The 20,265-nt window shown below is 55.6% G+C and overlaps 1 protein-coding gene across 4 annotated transcripts in view; it reads right to left on the minus strand.

Annotated features, from left to right (window-relative positions):
• Positions 1–20,265, minus strand: part of RPTOR (regulatory associated protein of MTOR complex 1) — a 321,386-nt gene that overhangs the window by 4,155 nt on the left and 296,966 nt on the right. For 2 of the 4 annotated variants that reach the window (XM_012186450.4, XM_042256773.1), the window contains exons 25-31: positions 17,848–17,953; positions 14,597–14,711; positions 13,273–13,397; positions 12,062–12,166; positions 8,489–8,536; positions 2,007–2,113; positions 1,178–1,305 (exon numbers count right to left, since the gene is read on the minus strand). In XM_012186450.4, the coding sequence (XP_012041840.1) occupies positions 1,178–1,305; positions 2,007–2,113; positions 8,489–8,536; positions 12,062–12,166; positions 13,273–13,397; positions 14,597–14,711; positions 17,848–17,953 (734 nt within the window). The remainder of the gene's footprint in view (positions 1–1,177; positions 1,306–2,006; positions 2,114–8,488; positions 8,537–12,061; positions 12,167–13,272; positions 13,398–14,596; positions 14,712–17,847; positions 17,954–20,265) is intronic. The other 2 variants (XM_004013082.5, XM_012186449.4) reach the window with 1 other exon arrangement.

Consider the following 20,265-nt stretch of genomic DNA (forward strand, 5'->3'; position numbering starts at 1 on the left):
GTCACAGTGTGACCCCCAGGAAGGGTCCAGGACACAGTTACATCCAGCACACACAGGTCTCTGCCCGGGGATGCCCGGGAGGCCCCGTGTCTCTGTCCTCAGACCTCAGGCGGAAGAGGAGGTCTGGGGACCCCAGCCCCTCCCTCACAGCCACTCTGTGACCCTCAGCTCCTGTCAATTTGCCTGCCCAGGGAGGCTTCTTACAATAAGTCTGATTGACATCTGATTCACATACAGGAAGAGTCTCCTGTAAGCATGTATTCACTGATTTGACATGTTCTTACAGCTGTGCAACCATCACACAATTTTAGAATATTTTCATCACCCCAGAAGGGAACCTTGCTCCCCCACTTCCACGATGGCTGCTTCTGGTGGGCAGTGTAGGTTTTCGGTGGGGACCCTCCTGCAGAGACTTGCAGGGACCATGCGAACCAGGGGTTGCCTGGGGCCCACTCGTCATCCAAGCCTCAGGCCCAAACTCCTGCCAGACTGGCTGGTGCCCCTGCTGGCTGCCTGGGTCCGTACCGGTCCTCCCGGGTGCCCCCAGCCCTGCACTCTTCCTGCTGGTGCCACCGATGGGGTTCACCTGTGCTCAGGCCCAGCTTAGCGCTGTCCCGTCCTGTCTCCTCTCACTCCCCTCCCCTGAGGATCCCGTTAGCTCCTGTGGCTGTACACGGGCCCACCTGGTGCTCCCCATTCCCTGGGACAAGGTGGGTGTTCAGTAAACATCACCTGGGAGCCCGGGCCCGCCTTCCCGTGGGGCTCTGTCATTTACCAGCTGTGTGTGACAAGCATCTGGACCTCCATGCTCACCGGCCCACACGGGGCACAGTGCAGGGCCCCTGGGGGCCTCAGCCCAGGGCAGAATGGCAGTGCCCAGAGCAGCTACGGTGTGTGGCCCAGAGCTGTCCCTAATGCCATCTCCTCGGCTGTCCATGAGTTTGACCTGGGAGGCAGTAGCCTTGTCTGTGTTCAGGGGGTAATGGAGGCCGGGAAGGCAGAGCCTCGCTGGGATGTCCCCCCTCAGCCTGTGTTCAGAACAGCCCGTCCACAGCTGGTGGGAAGCTGTGCTCCTCCACGCGCCGGGGGGTGCGGCTCTTGGGGGAGGGGCCGTTTGGCCCTAGGGGCTCGCTCCCCCTGAGCCCAGGAGATGGAGGGGTAGGCGAGGCCCAGTTACCATTCGCTGAGTGCCATCCTCCTGTCATAGACGCGGATGGAGCCATCGCCGAGCCCGGCCACAATGAGGGAGCGATGGGAGTCGCAGGAGAGGCTCGTCACGCAGCTGTCGGCGCCCGTGGGGATGTCCTAGGGCCGACACAGACCCGTCAAGCACCTTGGGGTCAGGGCCCCGCCCTCACCAGCCGCCCGAGGAGCTGGGCCCAGAGGCAGGCAGGCTCCATCTGCCCTAGTTACAGCCTGGGCCCGAGGCCCGCAGCCCAGAGGACACAGCCGCAAACACCTCCGTGACCATTAAACTTTCCAACGTCTCCCTCTCTCCTAAGGAGGATGAAGCACATTTCAGCAGGAGGAATCCTTGTCAGCTCCCTCTTAAACCTCCTAATTAGTTCAGGGAAGGGTCCAGGAGGAATCCTGCCACCTATAAACCATCCCCTCACCTCTCCTCCTGGCAGCTGTAAAAGCTGGAGAAGGGCAGGAGGTGTGATGAACGCTCAGCAGGAAAGAGCAGGAGACAAAAAAATGGGGCCCAAGAGGGGAAAGTGCTTTTCCAATCAGAAGAAGTTTGCAGCTGAGGTGCACACAAGGAAGAGATCCAACAGGGAAGGAAACCAAATCGTTGTATCCGTTTAAAAGGTGGGAGGCAGCCTGACTGGGCCTACTTTCCTCTGTCCCCCACCTCTGGGGACACCGCCTGCTCAGAGCACTTCCACAGACCCTCATTCTTGGCCCTTGACCTTGAGGGTGAGTGGAGCTGGGGAAGATGGCGGGGTCTGGGCACACTGCCTGCTGCGCCCCCGGGGAAGCCCCGCAAGGGATGGTGTGCTCACCTGCACCTTCATCTCGCGGTCTGTGTCCCAGATCCGGATGATGCGCACGTCTCCTGAGCTCATGAGGAGGCCGGTCTGCTGCTCCCAGTCCACCACCATCCCAGCTCCTGGAGAGACACAGATGCGCACCAGTGTTACCGGGGGAGCCTGGTCTGGGCAGTTGCTCAAGACCCATAGGATGGGTCTCCAACCCCACACAAGCTTGAGGTTGGGGTGATAATTCAGAGCCTTCTCCGTATCTCTGCTGTCTTCAGGCATCTGCCAGAGGGAGAGCAGGATCTCAGGGCCGTTTGTCCAAGATGCCCACCTTCCAGGACACTTGGGCATGACTGGCAGGTCTGGAGACTTGAGAAAGGGTGTCAGAGGCACACAGGTTTGAGTCCTCTGGGTCCTGCAGTCCCCTGGGGGTGAAGAGCTTTGTGCCTGCCCCTCATGGAGGCAGGGGGCTGACCACAGATGATCAGTGGTGAATGAATGAAGGGGTAGGTAGCCCTTTCCTCGGACTGGGCGGGGTGGGGGTTGGGGCGGGGTGTGGTGAGAACCTTCAGCCTCCCTAAGGGCAGCACTGACCTCACAGGAGAGACTCTAAAATAAGATTTAATTTAAAAATTTAATTGTATTTCAAACATACAGAAAAAACACAACAGAAATCCCTGAACACACCACTCAGATCTAAGAGTTTCTAATATCTTGTCATTTTTTTTTTTCTTGAAAAGAAATGAAATTTAAGACAATGAAAGCCTCACGTGCCTGCCCTTTCCCCAGATGAACTGCCCCCAGGCCGCAGGCATCCTCCCAGGCCTGCCTCTGTGCATTCCAATGCAGGGCCATGTGTCCAAAACCACGAAATGCATCTCTTACGTCTCAGAAGTTGCCAATTTCAATTGGGAGTATATTTTCTGGCAACTTGTGTTTTTTCTGTAAGGTTATAGGGTGAGGTTTCACCCAAATCTATGAATGCAGATCTGGCTAATTCGTATAAATTTGTGGGTAACACGCTCTTGGAGAACAAGCCCTTCACGTCCGTGATCCCAAGTTTGTAAGCCACGCCACCCTGACGATGTTTCCATGCTCCCTGTGCGTAAGGAGGTGGTGGCAGCTCCAGGAAGCGGACATGTCCATCTGTGCTTCGCACCTCCCCAGGAATGGCCATCCACTCCCAGAGCGGATGCTGGCCTGCAGTCTCAGCAGAAATGGACACAAGTGTGGTTTCCCTAAATCCTGGTCAGCATTGGTGTGTGAAGCCAGCATACCTTTAAATAATTAAAATACATATATTTTTATTTATATATTTGGCTGTGCTGGGTCTTTGGTGCGGTGCAGGCTTTTCTCTAGGAGCGGAGAGCGGGGTCTACTCTCTAATTGCAGCCTGTGGGTTTCTCACCGCGGTGGCTTCCCTCATTGTGGAGCACAGGCTCTAGGCCATGTGGGCTTCAGTAGCTGCACCAAGCAGGCTCTGTAGTTGCAGTTCTGGGCTCGAGAGACAGGCTCAACATTGTGGTGAATGGCCTTCGTTGCTCCAAGGCATGTGGGATCTTCCCGGATCAGCTATCGAACCTGTGTCTCTTGCATCGGCAGGTGGGTTCTTTACCGCTGAGTCACCAGGGAGGCCCCTGCATGTTTCAAGATCTATCCTGACACTGACGGCCTAACTCATAGGGTGCAAATATCCTTTCCTATTCTGTCACTGACATGACTTTATCTATGTTTTCTTTGGTCACACCCAAGTCTAAACTGAAGTCACCGTGCTTTTCATACATCTGTCTCTGCTTTTCGTGGCAGCAGCGCCTGTGTTTGGCTCTGTGGTTTTCCCTTCTCTCTCTGTGGGTGCCCACTCTTCTTCCAAATTCCTGAGCTGGAGGGCATGACTCTCATTTGTTTTTTTCTGATATGTTCCCTTCAGGCTACAGAGTTCCATCCAAGTGCCTGATCTCTCTCTTGAACCCCAGACTCTCATTTGTACACATCACTTCAGGTTCCTGCTCAGATCTGAGTCCCTCGACCCTTGCTCCAGAGACTCCCAGTGGCCTCCCAACTGGACTCCCATTCTGCCCAAAAGGGACCAGCTTGGTCCTCTTAACTGGACCCTGTGCCTGGAACGCCCCTCTCCTGACATCCACACAGCCCCTCTATATTATGCTCAGTCACCTTCTCAACCACGTGAGGCTATGATGTCTCCCTGTTCCAGAGGCATCCCCTCCCACATCCCCTGCCCCGTACTTCCTGTTTTGCCGGCGGCTGTCATGTCTACTCTGCAGAAATGTCAGCTCCACACAACAAATGGACCAGCCTTTGTTTCACCTTTTAGAATGCAGTCTCTCCACTGCAACACCCCTGACGCCAGGCAGGAGGAAACACCCCAAAGTACCATAAAGGTTTCCGCAGGTGACAAGGCTGCAGGCATGGCAGATGAAATGGTATGACAAGTGAGTCCCACTTCTGTCCAGGAAAGTCCAGGTCACACTGCGACCAGTCAGCCCACAAGCAGAGCCTGAAACCAGGCCACTGCTTTCCCTCATGATGTGCCTGGTGGGCATTATGTGAATGAATCACAGAGGATGCACCCACCCAGGACCGGACTTTGGGCACCAGGTCACTGCAGAGGCTTACAGACTCCTAAATCCATGGACCACTGCTGGGGTGGTCTGTGTTCTCAGGCATGCTTAACAGTCTGCTGGGAGCTCCGTGTTGGCCCTGAGGAGTTTTCAGGAGCAGTGTAATTAAGGAGTGGTCCTCCACTGAGAGCATGGGGCCAGGTGACATCTGGGATGCTCTGGGATCATGGGAACAAGTTGCGGAGAATCTGGGGGGACCACACAAGGACTGGGAGGGGTCTCAGCCGCAAGCCTATGCAGGAAGCAGAGGGGAGGCTGTGGCCACTCCCAATGGAGCGAGAAGGCCCACCTGGCCTTCAGATGAAGCAGTGGCAACTTCCTTCTCGCTGCATCTCCTTCATGGTGGATTCAGAGCTGGTAGGAGCCTGCCCTGTGTTAGGGCCCAGCCCAGTGACTTCATTTCAACTGAATCCTTCTCTCAAATACAGCTTCCCTCTGAGTGCTGGGGGTGCGGACCCCAACACATGAATTCGGGGAGATAGAGCCCCTATTTCAGGCCCCGTGTCTCCATCTGCATGCAGGCACGGGAAGGTGTGTCCGTGCAGCCATTAGAGGATCTGGGGGCATAGGTTACATGAGCTCTGAGTCCTGTTTCAAATCTGGACTCTCTGATGTGGACCATTGAGCTTCAGATTATGGTTTAAACTAGTTCTAAAGCACGGAAGCCAGCAGAGATAAGAAACGGGTTTCCTAGGGTTTTCCCGAGTCCTGTGCATGTTGGGGAGGCAGGTGCCCCGCATGTGCAGACAATTCTGGGCAAGGCTGCTTTCTGAGCTGGGCCTGTTTGTAGAAGTTGTGTCCCCTAAGACAGTGAGCTCCTATCTGTGGAAGAGTTTCAGACCAATGTAAAAACTGTTGGGATAAAAACAACAGTCTGCTCACATCCTGACCCACCTCCAGGAAGAGTCCCTCCTGCACCTGCTGGCCCCCACCTCATTCTCCTGCAGGTCTGGGGCCCTGGCCGGTCCTCCAACCCAGATCCGAATGTAATCACTGGCTTTCCTCCTTGAGACTTTTCCCAGTCAAGCCTGTGTCTCGACCTCTAGACACAGCGGAGGAGAGATGATCTGACTCATCACGAGTTGGGAAAAGATGATAAAAAAGGTGACACTCTTCTTGATGTGTTGAATACAAGGAACAAAACTGATGGCTGTGATTTAAGTAAAACTCATTAGACAGGAACATCATGATCTTGAACTAGAGTGCAGATTCCAATCACTTTGTTCCTGGGGAGCATGGCCTCAGCAGTGTTCCCCTCCTTCCCCATGCCCAGAGAAGTGACCGTGGTGGGGAGAGTCCCAGCACCCTGGTCCCCTGGCCCTTTCCTGTTTTTCAGGAGCAGGCAGACTGCTCTGGGCTTCCCTCCGGAGGGTCCCTCCTCCTGGTCCATGCTGCTACATTGAGGACACCGAGGGTGGTTAACGAATGGAGGCTGTGTGTGTGCTGCAGCCTCTTCCCTGCTGGGCGGGCACCGAGTGCCCAAGAGCACAGTCCATTTAGTGTGACGTCGCTCTCACTGCCCGGGAGCCACGGGTGGGGTGGCCCTCGCCAGGAGGCAGAGATTCTCAGCTGACTTTATTCTGGATACGAGCCCTGCTCACATGTTCTTCTCCAAAAGCTGGCCAAAGAGGGGATTTCTTCATTACAATATAGGCATACTGTGCAGGGAGGGCTGGGGAATAGCAAGCTTGAATGTGTAAGTCAGGGGCCAGGCAGAACCCAGGCGCAGCAGACAGAAGAAACGCGTTGTTTCAGACGCTTAGATCTCTGCGATGTCCATGATTGGCCCTCCAGGCTCAGCGGCCAGTCCAGACTGACCTCTAAGGACCCCCCCGCCGTCTGGAATATGCCTCTGAGAACCAACACAGGGATCTGACCTCTGAGGACCCATTATGTGGACCTATGACTAAGGACCCATCACCCCCAACCTGAAATGCCCTTGGGAGTGATGGATCTAGAACTCCAAGGAGGAGGGGCAGGTCCCCACTCCACCAGCACATGTGAAAACCTCAGACCTGAGGGATGGCGACCCCCACTGCCTCCCCGGGCATGCAGACACAGCACCTTCCCATGAGGTAAGGCCTCTCTCAGGGCCTGTGAACACTTCTAGACACCTGGCAGGTTCAGAGGCTCAGGACTGGGCTGGCAACAGAAACTGGGCTCTTCAGGGGCAAATGATTTCACCTAAACCTCTGTTTCTCACTTAGGGAGATGGCCTAGGACACTTGGCAGCTGCGAAGGATCAGAGCAGACCCATGCGGGTGTTCCCTGTCAGTGCGGCTGGGCACACGTGTCCTGGGTGAGGAGGGAACTGTCATTCGCTGTGGCCCGTGTGCCTGCCCTGCGGGCCCACGGGAGCCACCACCCGGGCTTGCGTCCTGGCTCCAGCACTGAGAGGGCCTCCCCTAAGATTTGATTCCAGATGCCTGTGACGCCAGAGGAGGCGTGCAGGTGGGAGAGAAGGGTGGCTGTGGCCCTCCTAGCCCCACCAGCCACCCCAGCACTCTGTGGCTGGCGCCCTGCTCGCTGCCCAGCTGCTCTAGGCGACAAGGCCCACGGTTTATGTCCAGTTCACACGCGGGTGCTGGATGATCTGTTCCCTGCACTCCGGGGTCACTGCTGCCCTCCACGCACGTGACAACCAGGGGTCAGGGCCGCGCTCCCCCAGGTGCCCCAGAGAAAGGCTGTGAAAGGCGTTCCCTGGTTTCTCTTCAGGATTTCGGGGCCAGTGACCCTGTCGTTCCTCTGAGGCCCTTTCTGAGAGAACCCCTTCTGGTTATCGCCACTACTGTCGCTGGTGGCGGAAAGTGGAGGAGTGAAGATGGAGTCAGTCCTGGGTTTTCTCTATTTTTCCTTCATTTTGAACTTTTTACTAGAAGAGTCCTTTGTAAAATATCAAACTGAGTTTGCACGTTTGTAAGGACATCTTGTTCTTAGCCTCCCGGGACCCCCTTCTCCATCCCTCCAGTTCTGGTGGCATGAGGGACCCTGTCAGACCCGTGGCCACCACTGCCTTCCTGCAAGGAACTCTTGTCGAGAGAGCAACTAAAGACAGACCCAGGATGGAGAGTTTACCACAGGGCTGGTCACTCTCTAAACTCAGATGCTGCAAGTTAAAGGTCAAGAATTCTATCTGCTGCCAGGATTCATAAGGCTCCATCTCTTTACAATTTACCCCACTAGTGAAATCAGGAGAGAAAAGGACTCATTTTGAGCATGCGTATTTTAAGTTTGCCAACCCAGTGTATGCACAGGCAACTGCAGATGGGCGTTTTGGTAACTATCAAATCTATATATGGATTTTCAAATGGAAACAGATGCTTCAAGAAACTCTGCATTCAATTCTAGGAAATAGTCTCTTTGAAAAAATTTGGTGGGAACACAAATCTCACTTTGGAATGACACCTATCTCTGTCCTAATGGAATCGTGAGACGTCTCCCTGGGAGCCTGAGAGCTGTGCCATCCGCACTGCCGCAGATGTAGACTGGGATGATCCCCGTTCCAAGGCTGCTGCGAAGGTGGCGTGGAGCACGGAGCTGAACCGTCCTCGAGCCAGGCCAGAGTGAGGCCACTAAGGAGGCTGGGAGGCGCGACGAGGCCTTGGCTCTCAGGGACAGTCCTGTCTATGGCTCTCACTGAGGTCTCTTTCCAGAGCTGCATGCAGCCACCTCACTCATCCTATGAGATCTGAGTGCTCAACAAGTGAGGTCTTTTGTATCAGAGGAGAGTATGCGGATGAGGGAATAAGAAAAACCACAGCCCTGACCCTCTGCCGCCTGAGAGCACGGTGGGCAAGCGAATGTTGTCTTGCAGAGCAGAGGAGCCGGCTCCCGCCCAGCCCTCACAGATAAGGGGAAGGCACTCACCTCCCTGCTTACTGTGGTCAAGAAAGATCGAGACCTTTCGGGCCAGACCTGTGAGGAAACAGGGATTATGGGCTTGATGCAAGGGGAAGCTGGCCAGCCAGAGCCAAATCAGCCAGAATTAAACACACCACAGAGTCAGGAAGCACGGTGAAGGAAACAGGGGAGGGGGCAGACAGTGGCTCGGGCCACGGCTGCAGTCGGAAGACAAGGGCCAAAGTACCTACGAACTTGAAAACTCAACGACTGTAGGTTTTGGCTAAAAAAAGACTCAAGATGGGAAATCAGAAGGTGCTGAGACTCAAGGGAAATGTGGCCTGACGTGCGTGGCGCTTCCAGCGAGGCAGTTAGTGGCCGGTCACACACACGGTTAGTGCGGCCCGACTGGTAGGAGCTGACCCACTGGCCACGGCCGGAGGAGCGGAGGCAACCCTCTGTCTAGGTCCTGAGTGAGGACGGCTCTTCGTTCACGAGGCCTCGGGTCGGTGAGGAGGCCTCCGGGGAATGGTGCTTGTGTCCAGGTGACTGTGGGCACCTTGGCCTTACGATGGGTGGTACCACCACCGGTTCTATTTCAGAACATGGCTCACTCAGCTCCAGAGGTTGGCCAGGAACCCAGACTGACTTCAGTTCTCCTGACCATGGGGGATCCCCATGAGGGGGCTGTCCCCAGGTTAACTGCACAAGCATGCACAGGAGTATACGTGTTCACATGTGCACATGCACGCATGCGTGTCCGTGCCTGGGTACACATGTACACACATGAGCCAGGGGCATGCTAAGATGATGCGGAGACCCTGCGCATTTCACACAACTTCCAAAAGGCAGGGGTAGGGCTCCTTCCAAAAACAGTCTCTTTAGTCCCAAACCACCGGTTCAGATCTTGCAAACAGGCTGCCACGACAGCGACCCGGTGAGTGAATTCTGAGCTGGAGAGCACACAGGAGAACCTCACAGGCAGAGTTTCCCCACTGCTCAGGGGGCGCCAAGTCCTCCCTCCCACGTGCCTTACATGCCAGTGTTCACAGACGAGACCCCCATGATCTCTGGAGCTGAAGGACAAGGTGGGCTGGGCCTTGCTGGGTGCAGAGCTATGTAGGATCCCCTGTCACAGGTGCGTGGAGGAGCTGACGATGGCAGCCCCTCCCCTCAGGGTGCCTCGTCCCCCCTACACAGCTCGAGGGTGCCTGGGACCCGAGACCAGGCGGAGCACCTCCCTGTGCAGCACAGTGAGTTTCACATGCCCGGGAGGTAATCTGGAGCAGGGAGTGGGGGCTGTTGCTTCTGCCTGACAAGGTCCCGGGGGACCACAACCAGGACTCTGAAGGGCCTCACGCTCCAAGGGGCCCCCCAGACGCTGACAAGCAATGGCCTTAGAAGCTGCTAGTTCTCCCCTCAGAATCATGGCCAACAGCTCTGTGACTGTCAAGTCAGAGGCCAAGATGAGTGAAGAGAAAGACAGCAGGTACTGATGGGCAGAAGGCACCCAGAAGTTGGCAGAGGGGCCAGAAATTCACCAGCCTCGCCCCTTGGTTACTGAGCTTGAGCTCCTGAAATGGAAATTATAATTGGGGTCTCTCTGGCCCTGCTGGGGTTGCAGTCCCTGTGCTGCAGAGGGAAGCTGTGGAGGCTGGAGCGTGCAGGGGTCCCTGGTTCTTGGGGCACCCCTCCCAGGCCCTGCAACACACAAGCTCTTCCTGTCCTGAACTTTTAAAGCAGCTGGCCTCCCAGGTGCCCTGCCCCTTCTACCTTCCACTCCTCCAGAAAGAGCGAGGAAGTAACATCTTCCTTTTTGCTAAGTCCACTGCTGCCCGGTCAGACGAACTCTGGCTTAGCCGCCGAGGAGTGCCTGCCCAAAGAGCCCCTCACCCCACCTGCTGACAAAGACTTGGAGGTAAGACCCTCACCAGCCCTCACCAACGACGCCTGTCCTGGGAGATTTCTGAGACCCAGGAAAGGGGGCGGGTCCAGTAGGAAGGAGTCTGTGGGAAACACACGTTTGTCTACACCAGTGGAACCCACTTGCAAGGAAGGGCTGTAGCACACACCTGGGCCAGGAGCGGCCCCCACACACAGGTGGCGTCTGGGGGCAACAGTGCAGGGGTGGCCCAGGGCTGAGTTGCTGCCAGCTCAGCTAGACCCTGTCACCCCACCTGCATGCTGACTCCTGGGCAGGCAGCTCCTCTCACCTTCACTGGAGCAAAGGCAAGCGACGCTGTGGGCAAATACACCACAGATACATCATTTGGGGGTGGCAGGTATTTGGGGGCTACAGGTAGGTGGACCGTTGCAAAAGGAAAAGGCTAGACAACAGTGTATTCACTGGGCCACAAGTGGGCTCCCCACCTTCCCAGCCTCTGGCGCAGCTGGAAGCCTGGTCTCCACCAGCTCCTGCCTTCCCCACACAGGGGTCTGTGAATGGCTGGAGCCTGGGACAGGCTGCCTGCTGGGATGGCATCAGGAAGCTAAGGACTGAAGACCGTGACTCATCTTGCCCAGCATATCCTGCAATGTGAGGGTGAGCACCTAAGGACCACGGGGAGGCCGTCAGCCACCTGCTCTCCTGGAGCCTCAGCACAGGCCTGGGGTGGGGCCGGCGGCTGAGCGGGTGGAAGGTGGGGGCGCTGCAGGGCAGAGAACAGGAAGAAGCAAGAGAGAGATGGAGGGACCCTGTGACGGCAGCTGCCATCCAGGGGAGCACAGGACCCGGGCTCACAGGGGCCCAGGCAACCAAAAAACTGCTGTGCTGGGGCTTGTGGGGTTCGAAACACAACTACTTTGTCCCTGAAGAAAATGTAAAAACACTTAAAATATTAACATATAAGGAAGTGTCTGCTGTGGAAGTGTCTGCTGTGGAGCTGGCCGTGCCCCTGAGGGCGCTTAGACGGAGGAGAGAGAAGCAGCCACGCAAGCACCTGATCACCTCTCAAGGCCACGGAGAGACCCCAGGTGGGCGGAGGGGGGTGGGGCAATGAACAGCAAGCTGCTCTTGCCTCCATCTGGCAGGGGCTTTACGATCACACTGGAGGGTGGCTCTGGAAATCCAGACTGACGGCCACATAAATGCTGGGTGCACAGTGAGCGCCAGGCTGAGGGGTGCAGACCTCCCGATAATGGGCCTGGACCCAGAGACTGGCAGGTGGTGCCGGCGTCTCTCACCCTGGCCTTGGGGTGGCCGTGCCCACCAACAGGCAGCACACAGAGTGGTGTCTGGCGGACACTGCAGCCACACCTCCTTCAGCCCAGAGCAGGCAGACGGTGCACTGGCCTCTCCCGAGGACCAGACACTACCAGGGTGCCCGCTGTGTGCTTCTCACCGAGAGGGGGTTACTCTAGGTATGAGGGGCACAGGATGCAGCCCCAGGCCCCGCCGTGCCCGCGCTCTCACAAGCAACACACGCTTCAAGCCAAGGACAGAGGCTGCAGGCTGCTCAGAATTCGGCAAGACACACACACACACACACCCGTTCCCCTTCACCTCGCTGCAAGCAGAGCCTCCCAAGAGGGAAGCTGGCTGGGTCGGGACTCAGGGGCTCCGAGTGGACCGACTTCCTGTAGGACCCCAGGAGCACCCACCTCGGGTGGTAGGCAGCATGTCCGAGAGTCCCTGCCAGGCCGTCACCATTTCCGGGTTCTTATCCAAATCAGCAAAGTTCTTCCAGACCCTGATGGCACCATCATCTTGGGGAGAGGAGAAAGGAGATTAAAACGCAGGCCTGGCTGGTCTGGGAAGGGGAGGAGGCCCCTTTCCTGGGGGTGCCGGAGGATACAGGCTGCTTAGGCCCACAGTAGGCAGCCTGTGGGGCAGATGGTTCTCTCATCTGGGGAGGAGCTGCACACAGGCAGTGTGAGACCCCTTCCGGCCTGCCTTGGGGCTTCAGGATGAAGCCCCCACCTCGGCATTCCTGATTTCCCCTACCTTCATGGGCATCATCTGCCAAGAAGGGCTGGTCTCTCACAGGGGCAGGGCCTCTCTCTCCACCCCGTCACACGACTCAGGAGACCGGTGGGATGCCCCTCCCCGCCTCTCCAGCCCCAGGACGGGGCAGAGGTCCGTGTTCTCCAGCAGATGGGAAGCCAGGTGGGCCTGAGTGTGGGGCCACCACCTGTCTGCTGGTCTGTCTGTCCTTCCTTCTTTCCTCCTGGTGTTGCTGTTCCCAGGGCCCTGTTCTCCAGCCTCACTAGCCCCTCATGAAGAACCTGGCCTTGAGCTGCAGAGGGAGTTCAAGGTCACCTGGGGACACACTGGGGAACTCGCGTCGAGCAGTCCCTGGCTCTGCCATCTGCTGATTCGGCCCGATCTCTGCTGAGACGTGACGCCTCCCTGCTCTAGAACTTAGGCCTCATGCTGCTTCTCCACTGGGACCTGACTCCCAAAGGGCCCTTTGTCCCTCTGCCATGTCTGCTGTTTCCAAGGAATCACCTCTCTGCATCCTCTTTGAAGCTCAGGTAGGCTCACTGTGACCCGTTGTCAAATGCCCCACAGACCCTACTGGCTCCCGCACCACTGTGGGGGTTGGTCTTCCCCTCCCTGCCTGAGGCCTGCCGGGGGGCCGTCTTGGGGCTGGGGCTGGACTATTTTCCTGGGGAGGGCTGCCAGCAGAACCTCTGCCCCTAGGTATGCCTTTCATGATGGTGGTCTCCACTTGGGATTGGTCAGTCCCCTTTATCAAAAGAAACAACTGCGGTCACAGGAACCTTGCTGCCAATTCGTGCTGGGGTCCTGCACCTGTCCCCTGCCATCTCTGCATCAGGGTTTAGGTCCCCACCATGGGAGCCCTACTCACCTGTGGCTGTGAGCAGGAGGGAGCAATCCTGGCCATTCAGATACTCCATGGCCGTGACCCTTGTGTACCGAGGGTTTCCGTTGTGGAAATAATCCAGTTTCTCCCCTTTCTCCCAGTCCCAAAAGCTTCACGGAATAAGAGAGAAATACGGTGAGTGATCAGGGAGGAACAAATGAAAGCCACAAGGAACTACCACCTGATACCCAGCAGGTCAGCCATCAGCAAACACACAGAGAAGGACAAGTGTCGTCAGAATGTGGAGAAACTGGAACCCTGTGCCCTACTGGTAGGAATGTAAGATGGTGCAGCCGCCACGCAGAACAAGAGCGGTTCCTCAAGATAACTAAACACTGAAGTACCACGTGTCCAGGATCCCATCTCTGTGTACATATCCAAGAGATGTGCACCCAGGTCACAGCAGTGTCACTCATAACAGCCAAAGGATGGAAGCAACCCAAGTGCCCATTGATGGATAAAGGAGCAAACAAAATGTGATCCATACACTTGGACCACTATTCCACCTTAAAAGGGAATGAAGTCCTGACACCTGCTACAACACGGATGGACCTTGAGGACGGTATGTTAAGCGCAATAAGCCAATCACAAAAGGGCAAATACTAGATGATTCCACTCATTTGAGGTTCCCAGAACAGACCAGTTCCTAGAGACAGAAAGTTGGTGGATGCTGGGCCTGGGGAGTGGGGAGGGAAAGTCAGTGTTTAATGGGACACAGTTTCAGTTTGGGATGATGAAAAAGTCCCGGAGGTGGACGGTGGTGACGGCTGCACAACAAAGTGAAAGCACTTAATGCCACTAAACTGCAAGCTTAAAAACGGAGAAGACAGTAAATTTTATGTTATGTATGAAAAAGGAGAAGAAGAAGAAATAGGTAAGAATTCTGTCCATTTTATCAGCTATAAAAATAATTGTCCCCATGGCTCTCTCCCATCAAGTGTGCACTTTCTCAGTGACATAAGGGCAACAGTCGCTATGAGTTAAAGTGGTGTCTTGTTACTGACGCTTTCCCTTTGCATGCTTGCTGCCCTTGCACCTGAGCGGGTCCCTCACATGCCCTGTCACTGGGGGGTCCTAATGAGCCCCTGTGCTCTGCTCTCTGTTCATTGCACAGAACTGGAGCGCTCGCGGTAACGTGGCCAAGTGCAGCCCTGGGAGGGTGTGGGCAGCACCAGGAGGAGAGACATCTGCTGGCAAGTTCTCTAGCCCCCACCCCCAAAGCAGCCCAAAGGCTCGGGGTGTCCCGCCCACAACCCCTGGGGCTACCTGCTCTCCAGCTGAAAGGCCAGCCCCATAAGCGCCCCCATACCAGATGCTGTCTTTGTCAGCGACTGCCACGCATGGTGTAAAGGGGTGAAACTTGACCACGGAGGGGACGCCAGGGTTCCTGTTCAGAAATATCTGGTCGTCCAGTCTTGTGATACCTGCCGAGGGAAATACATGGCGATGGGCCTCAATTTGCAGTAAACGTCACTGCCGTGTTTTGCCAAGGCTGACGCCAGCCCCTCGTACTGGGGGTTGGGAGGGGCCCAGAGGGAAGCAGGAGGCAGAGTTTGGGTGGGCTCCTGAGGGCGGGGCCTCTGCATAGACAGGCTGGCATGGCTCGTACTCACGACAGCCCATCGGCAATATTTAGAGCAGTGCACGCGGGTGAAGGGTTTCTGAAAAGAATGTCACAGACTTTGGAATAAAGTTCAGTAAGGCGGTGATTCGTAACTCAGACCTAAGGCTAAAGCTTGGGTTCAGCCATTCCTGTCCGTAACCCAGCCAAAGTCCTGTGTGGAGGCAGGGGCCTCCAGTCTGGAAAGGCGGGAACCTTGAAATGACGGAAAGACAGCTGATCAAGAGTCACACAGGGGATGTGAATGGGGATCTGCTCCCCAGGCCCCAACACAGGTACCTTGGAAAAACTGCTATGGCCCTGAGGAGCTCTAGAAGAGCAACGAAAAGAGGATACCAGTGTGGGGAACATCAGATGGGTTCACACACGTATCTGCAGAAGGATGCAGGCTCATACAAAGGAGCCAGGCCCTTGTACCTGCCCGTTGTGGAGGGCAAGCAGCCCCTACAACACTCAGCCCCGGGGTCACCCCCTCCTTGGCTGCTGGAAGCTGGTCTTGGGTGACACAGAGGAGAGCGACTGTGGTGCTCATGTTTCGTGAACCTGGCACCTGCTGGGTGAGCTGCTGTCACCCACGATTTCAGTCTTTTTCGCCTCCCTTTGCTGAAACAGCTAACACTGAAAACCACTCAATCATCAGGATGGGGTTAAACTAACAGGCAAACAGGCCTGGGAGGGTTTAACTATTGCCCAGAGGTGCCCTTCCCCTCAGCCATGGGTTCCCCAGGGAGGGGGTGTGATTTGACCCAGGAAAGATGAGAGGATACCCAGGTCCTGAGTCACTGCAGGCATTCTGCACTCATGCACAGATCTGGGCACGATGGTGAGGTTGCAGCGTCATGGGCGCTGGCTGGAGGGATCACAGATAGGGGAGGCGGCATTAACTTTCCCAGCTCATCTCCTGGGGCCTCGGGGACTCGTCTGATGACTTTGCTGGGCCCGTAGGCGATATTCCACGATTCACATCCTTCCCAGCACACAGCTGGCCTCAGATAAAACCGCCGTTTCACAGAGTCCAGGCTCTGAGCGCTACAGGCAGTAGAGGAGGCTGTGCCCCGGCTAGTGGCCCTGCCCTCTCTACCCATGTCTGCCAGCAGTGAGGCTCTTGCCTGCAAGCTCACTTGCCAAGGTCTCCAGCAGCTCAGCAGTTCCTTTCGGTGTGGGTCAGACAAGCAGATCTTTTTCCCACAAAGACTGGAAAAGAGAACCCCTGACCCTAATTTACAAAGATGATTTTTTTCTTTTCTGTCTGCAAAACCTGGTTGGTTCTCAAATGACCGGCTCTAATTTCACTCCCTCTGTAATGCTGACCGAAGCAACACCAGCCCAGAGTGTGGCCTTTACTGCCTTCAGATGTTCGCTGTGTGCAGCAGACTGGCTCCCAGGCCGCCTGTGGGTACAGGGAAACCAATTCGTCCTGCTGTCCCCTTCGGTCAGCCTGGGGTTCTAAAGAACCATGGACTGCCAAGAAAATAGGTCCTTGACACCATAATTCAAAGAGCCCCTATCAAGCTGGGCGGCTCAAGCTCTCCTGGAAAAATTGGCAGACTTTGAATTCTACATCCCTGGGGGCTCTACATCTAGAATGCGCCTTCACAGAGGGGAGTTACAAACAACCAAGATTGGTTTTAGCAGAAGTGACCCCACATTAATGGAATGTGACCTGAGCATCTCAACGACAGCACCGTGAATGCACTTGAAGCGCTTCTGAAACGGCATTGCTTCTGGAAATGCTCAGGGGGCACGAGGCCTGGGCAGGTGGGCCAGGGATGAGATCCCGACTCCAGGCTGCCTGCAGGTAGGGATGGGCTCATGGGTCCTCAGCCGCAACTTTAAAAAGTAACCCATAATACAAAAAACTTCTCTGGTGGTCCAATGGCTAAGACTCCATGCTCCCAATGCGGGGGGCCCAGGTTTGATCCCTGTTCAGGGAACTAGATCCCACATGCTGCACGCCACAACTAAAAAGATCCTGCTTACTGCAAGTAAAACCTGGCACAGCCAAATAAATAAATAAATTAAAAAAAAATTAAAAAAAGTAACCCTTAATAATCAAGGGAATTTGACACCATAGGGAGAGAAGGTCATGAAAATAATTCCACAAAAGCGTGAGGAGTCTGCTTATCTACTCTGTGCAGTACCCAGGGAGCATCGTCCACTGCCCAAAGCTGGCCCAGCAACGAGGGCTCAGGCAGAGCTAGGAGACTAGACCACCCACCGCTGCGGGACTGAGTTGGCTCCCGGGCCCTGAGGGCTGTACTGCTGGGAAAGAGGGAGGAGAAGGCGGGGGAGCTGCCCAGTGCTCTGGCCCTGTCCTAACCACAGGGTGGAGCCCCTTGGCTGCCCCCTCCCACCTGGCCTCAGTGCCTGAGGGTTGGGGGCTGATGCAGCTGACATAAGGGGGACCCATGACCCAGCAGCTCTCCCTTTGGCAGCTGGAAGGCATGCAAAGTGGGCAGTTAGGGCACCTGTTGGCAAATTTAGTTAAAGGTTTGGTCAAAATGTGACTGATATACAGGCTTGGGGTAACAGGGAGCAATTATCTGGGGGCCATGTGGGGTCCAGGCAAATACAACCAGGGCCTGATGTTTGTCTTCTTTCCCCATGGTGGGACACAGGCCACCCTGCTGTGCACCCCAGGGCCTGCAGGGAGCTTGCTCCCTTCTCTCTGCAAATGACAAAAGGTAGAAGTGATGACTGTCCCAGAGGCCGCCAGTCAGACAAGAGCTTCCTTGGACGATGATTCCAGAGAGCCTCCTTGTCTCCCTGGGGACAAAGGCACAGAGTTCCCGGGGACAAGGCCTTCCCTCAGGTGAGTGGTGCCCCACAGTGGCACCCCTTCCTCCCTGGAGCATCTCCGCCAGCCTCATTCCTTGCCTGCACCAGGGCAAGTGGGGGCCGGCTCACTGCCCATGGTGGCCCCTGAGGACACCCCTTACCCTTCTGGATGAGCTGCTGCGCCTGCTTCCGGACACGGGTGTTCCGCAGAAACCGCCACTCCCGCTCCTTGCGGATCTGACTCTCCAGGTCATGCTCTTCCGGAATCTCCAGCAAAAAAAACAAAAAAACAAAAAACAAACCACAATTATTTCCAAATGAGAGGGCTCCCCCTCTGCAGGTGCAGAAGAAACCTGGTTCTCTGGTCGGTCCAGTGCCCAACAGCAGTCAGAGCAGACCCTTAGAGTTAGAGGGTGGTCACCAAGCTCCCGAACCTGCTTCCCTCCCTGTGCTGGGGGCACTGCCCCTTGCTGACAGCTGGGTGCGGAGGTTCTGGGACCCGGGACCGGGGGGAGGGCTGGCTGGCTTGGGGACGTGGAGCAGAGACTTAGGAAGCCCCTGCCTCCAAGAGCCCAACCATAGAGGCCAGAAGCTGTCACACTCTGACTGCTTTCAAAGCAGACAGAATTCGAGGGGGAGGTGCAGGGATAAGGGCCAGGTGTTTCCTGCAGGAGGGAACATAAAGGGCTCTGCTGTGCTGGACACTAGATTGACTCCTTTGTACCCTTAAATGCAAAATCAGAAAAAGATGTGGTGTGCTCAGAGAGGTTTGCTTTTATTCTGATGCCAAAGGGAAACGAAGCCTCTGGTTAGAAGATGAGCGCGCTCATGAGAAGTGACAGAGGGCAGCAGGCACGGAAGTGCTGCCCCTGGGGCCGGAGAGGCAGCCTGGGCCTGGGGGTGGGGCCTTCTCACCCAGGGTGGGCAGGAGCCGCTACCCGCCAGGATCCACCGAACACAACAAAGGGGCAGGTGAGTGGTGCCCCACGGTGGCATCAGACTTCATGTGGGTGGACAGTGAGGAAGGAGCTTCGAACCTATGCCTGGGAACTTCTGCCCTCCTTCATCAGCTTCTGCATATGAAGTATGTGGAAGCTGGAACAGTCCCCTTTCCTGGATAAGGGCCCTTCTTGCTTCATGGCCGGTGTGCATGCATACGGGCCATGTCTAGGAGAGGGCCACACTTAGCAAACAGTAAGTTAGGATTTAAATTTACTATATTCAGAACATAATCACTTCTGTAAAAACGATGTATCTTCTTCGTCATACAGTCAACTTGCCTAACGCCTGCTTGAGAACTCAGACCTGTAAAGTTCTCAAATATAAAAGGAATCAAATAAATTAGGAAAAACCCTACTTCCTCTTGGCTGAGAGCTAACCTGCCTTGTACTCAGCCAGGTAACACTGCATAGGCAGAGGGAGCCCATATTCAATATTTTAAAAGTCATCTTCTCTGCTGGAGAAAGCATCAGGATGAAGAATGGTGAACGTGGTCAGGTGTACCTGCCTGTGTGCAAGCATAGCTGAGAAGAAGGGAAGCAGTTTAGGTCACAATTTAGGCAGTTATTACACGAAATGGTCACAGAGCACTTTTGTGTCTTCTCAAATGCTCCGTGTTATCTCTGATCACAAACAAACAACCTGAAACCTCATCTCATCCCTGTGCACAGACCAGAGGGGTCTGTGTTCCAGGATTTCACTGCTACAATCCTGTCTTTTTTCTCTTAAAAATCACAAACCCACAGCCAGCAACAGCAAAGATATCCTGACACGGAGACAACAGAAGAAAGTCACCTAGAGCCTCCAGAGCAGTTAGTGTTGTAGACATAACCCCACGAAGGCACTTGGGATAGATGGTGGGTTTTTACCAGTTGGTTTTGTTTCATAACAATCCAGAGATTATTGGAAAAGAAATTACAGATAACCAATAACATAGAGTGATAAAAAGAAAACCTCCAGATGAAAAGACAGAATCAGAACGAAGCTCTGGTTTCTGCAGGTTTAGAGGAAGGGTCTGGACGCAGGGAGGGAGTGGGACAGACAGAAAGGAAGTTCTCCATGTGGTGAGGGCAGACAGGAGGAAGGAAGGGGGCAGGAGGCAGCTGTGTGTGGGAGTGTGGCCACATGCGCCCTGGGGCTTCAGAGAGACTGACCTCCACTGCACAGCCGGACATCACTGCCCTGGGCTGAGTCCTAAGCAGCAGAGCGCGGAGCTCTGGGAAGTGGCCTCACTGAGCTCAGAGAAGGACTCGCAGCATTGAACTGAACTGCAGCCCAGGAACCAGTGCACATACCGTCCTGGGGACAATCACCACGAAGCACTAGGACAAGCAGGGGCGGGCAGCAGAGGGACAGTGTGGGAGGTGTGGGTGGAAAGAGACAAGGAGAGGGGGAGAGAGCAGAGGCTGTGAGAAGCAGCAGGCATCAGCCGGCCAGGAAGGACGAGGATGGATGGAGGGACCAGACTGTTTCCTGCTCAGCCCTTCTTAATTATCTGCTCAGTTGCCCTGCCCCTCCCCTTCCCACGTGGCTCTGCAGGTTGAACAGAAGCTTCCGAGTAAATAGAAGCCCAGACCTAG

This window comes from Ovis aries, chromosome 11 (genome assembly GCF_016772045.2).
Source record: "Ovis aries strain OAR_USU_Benz2616 breed Rambouillet chromosome 11, ARS-UI_Ramb_v3.0, whole genome shotgun sequence".
Taxonomy (NCBI): Eukaryota; Metazoa; Chordata; class Mammalia; order Artiodactyla; family Bovidae; genus Ovis; species Ovis aries.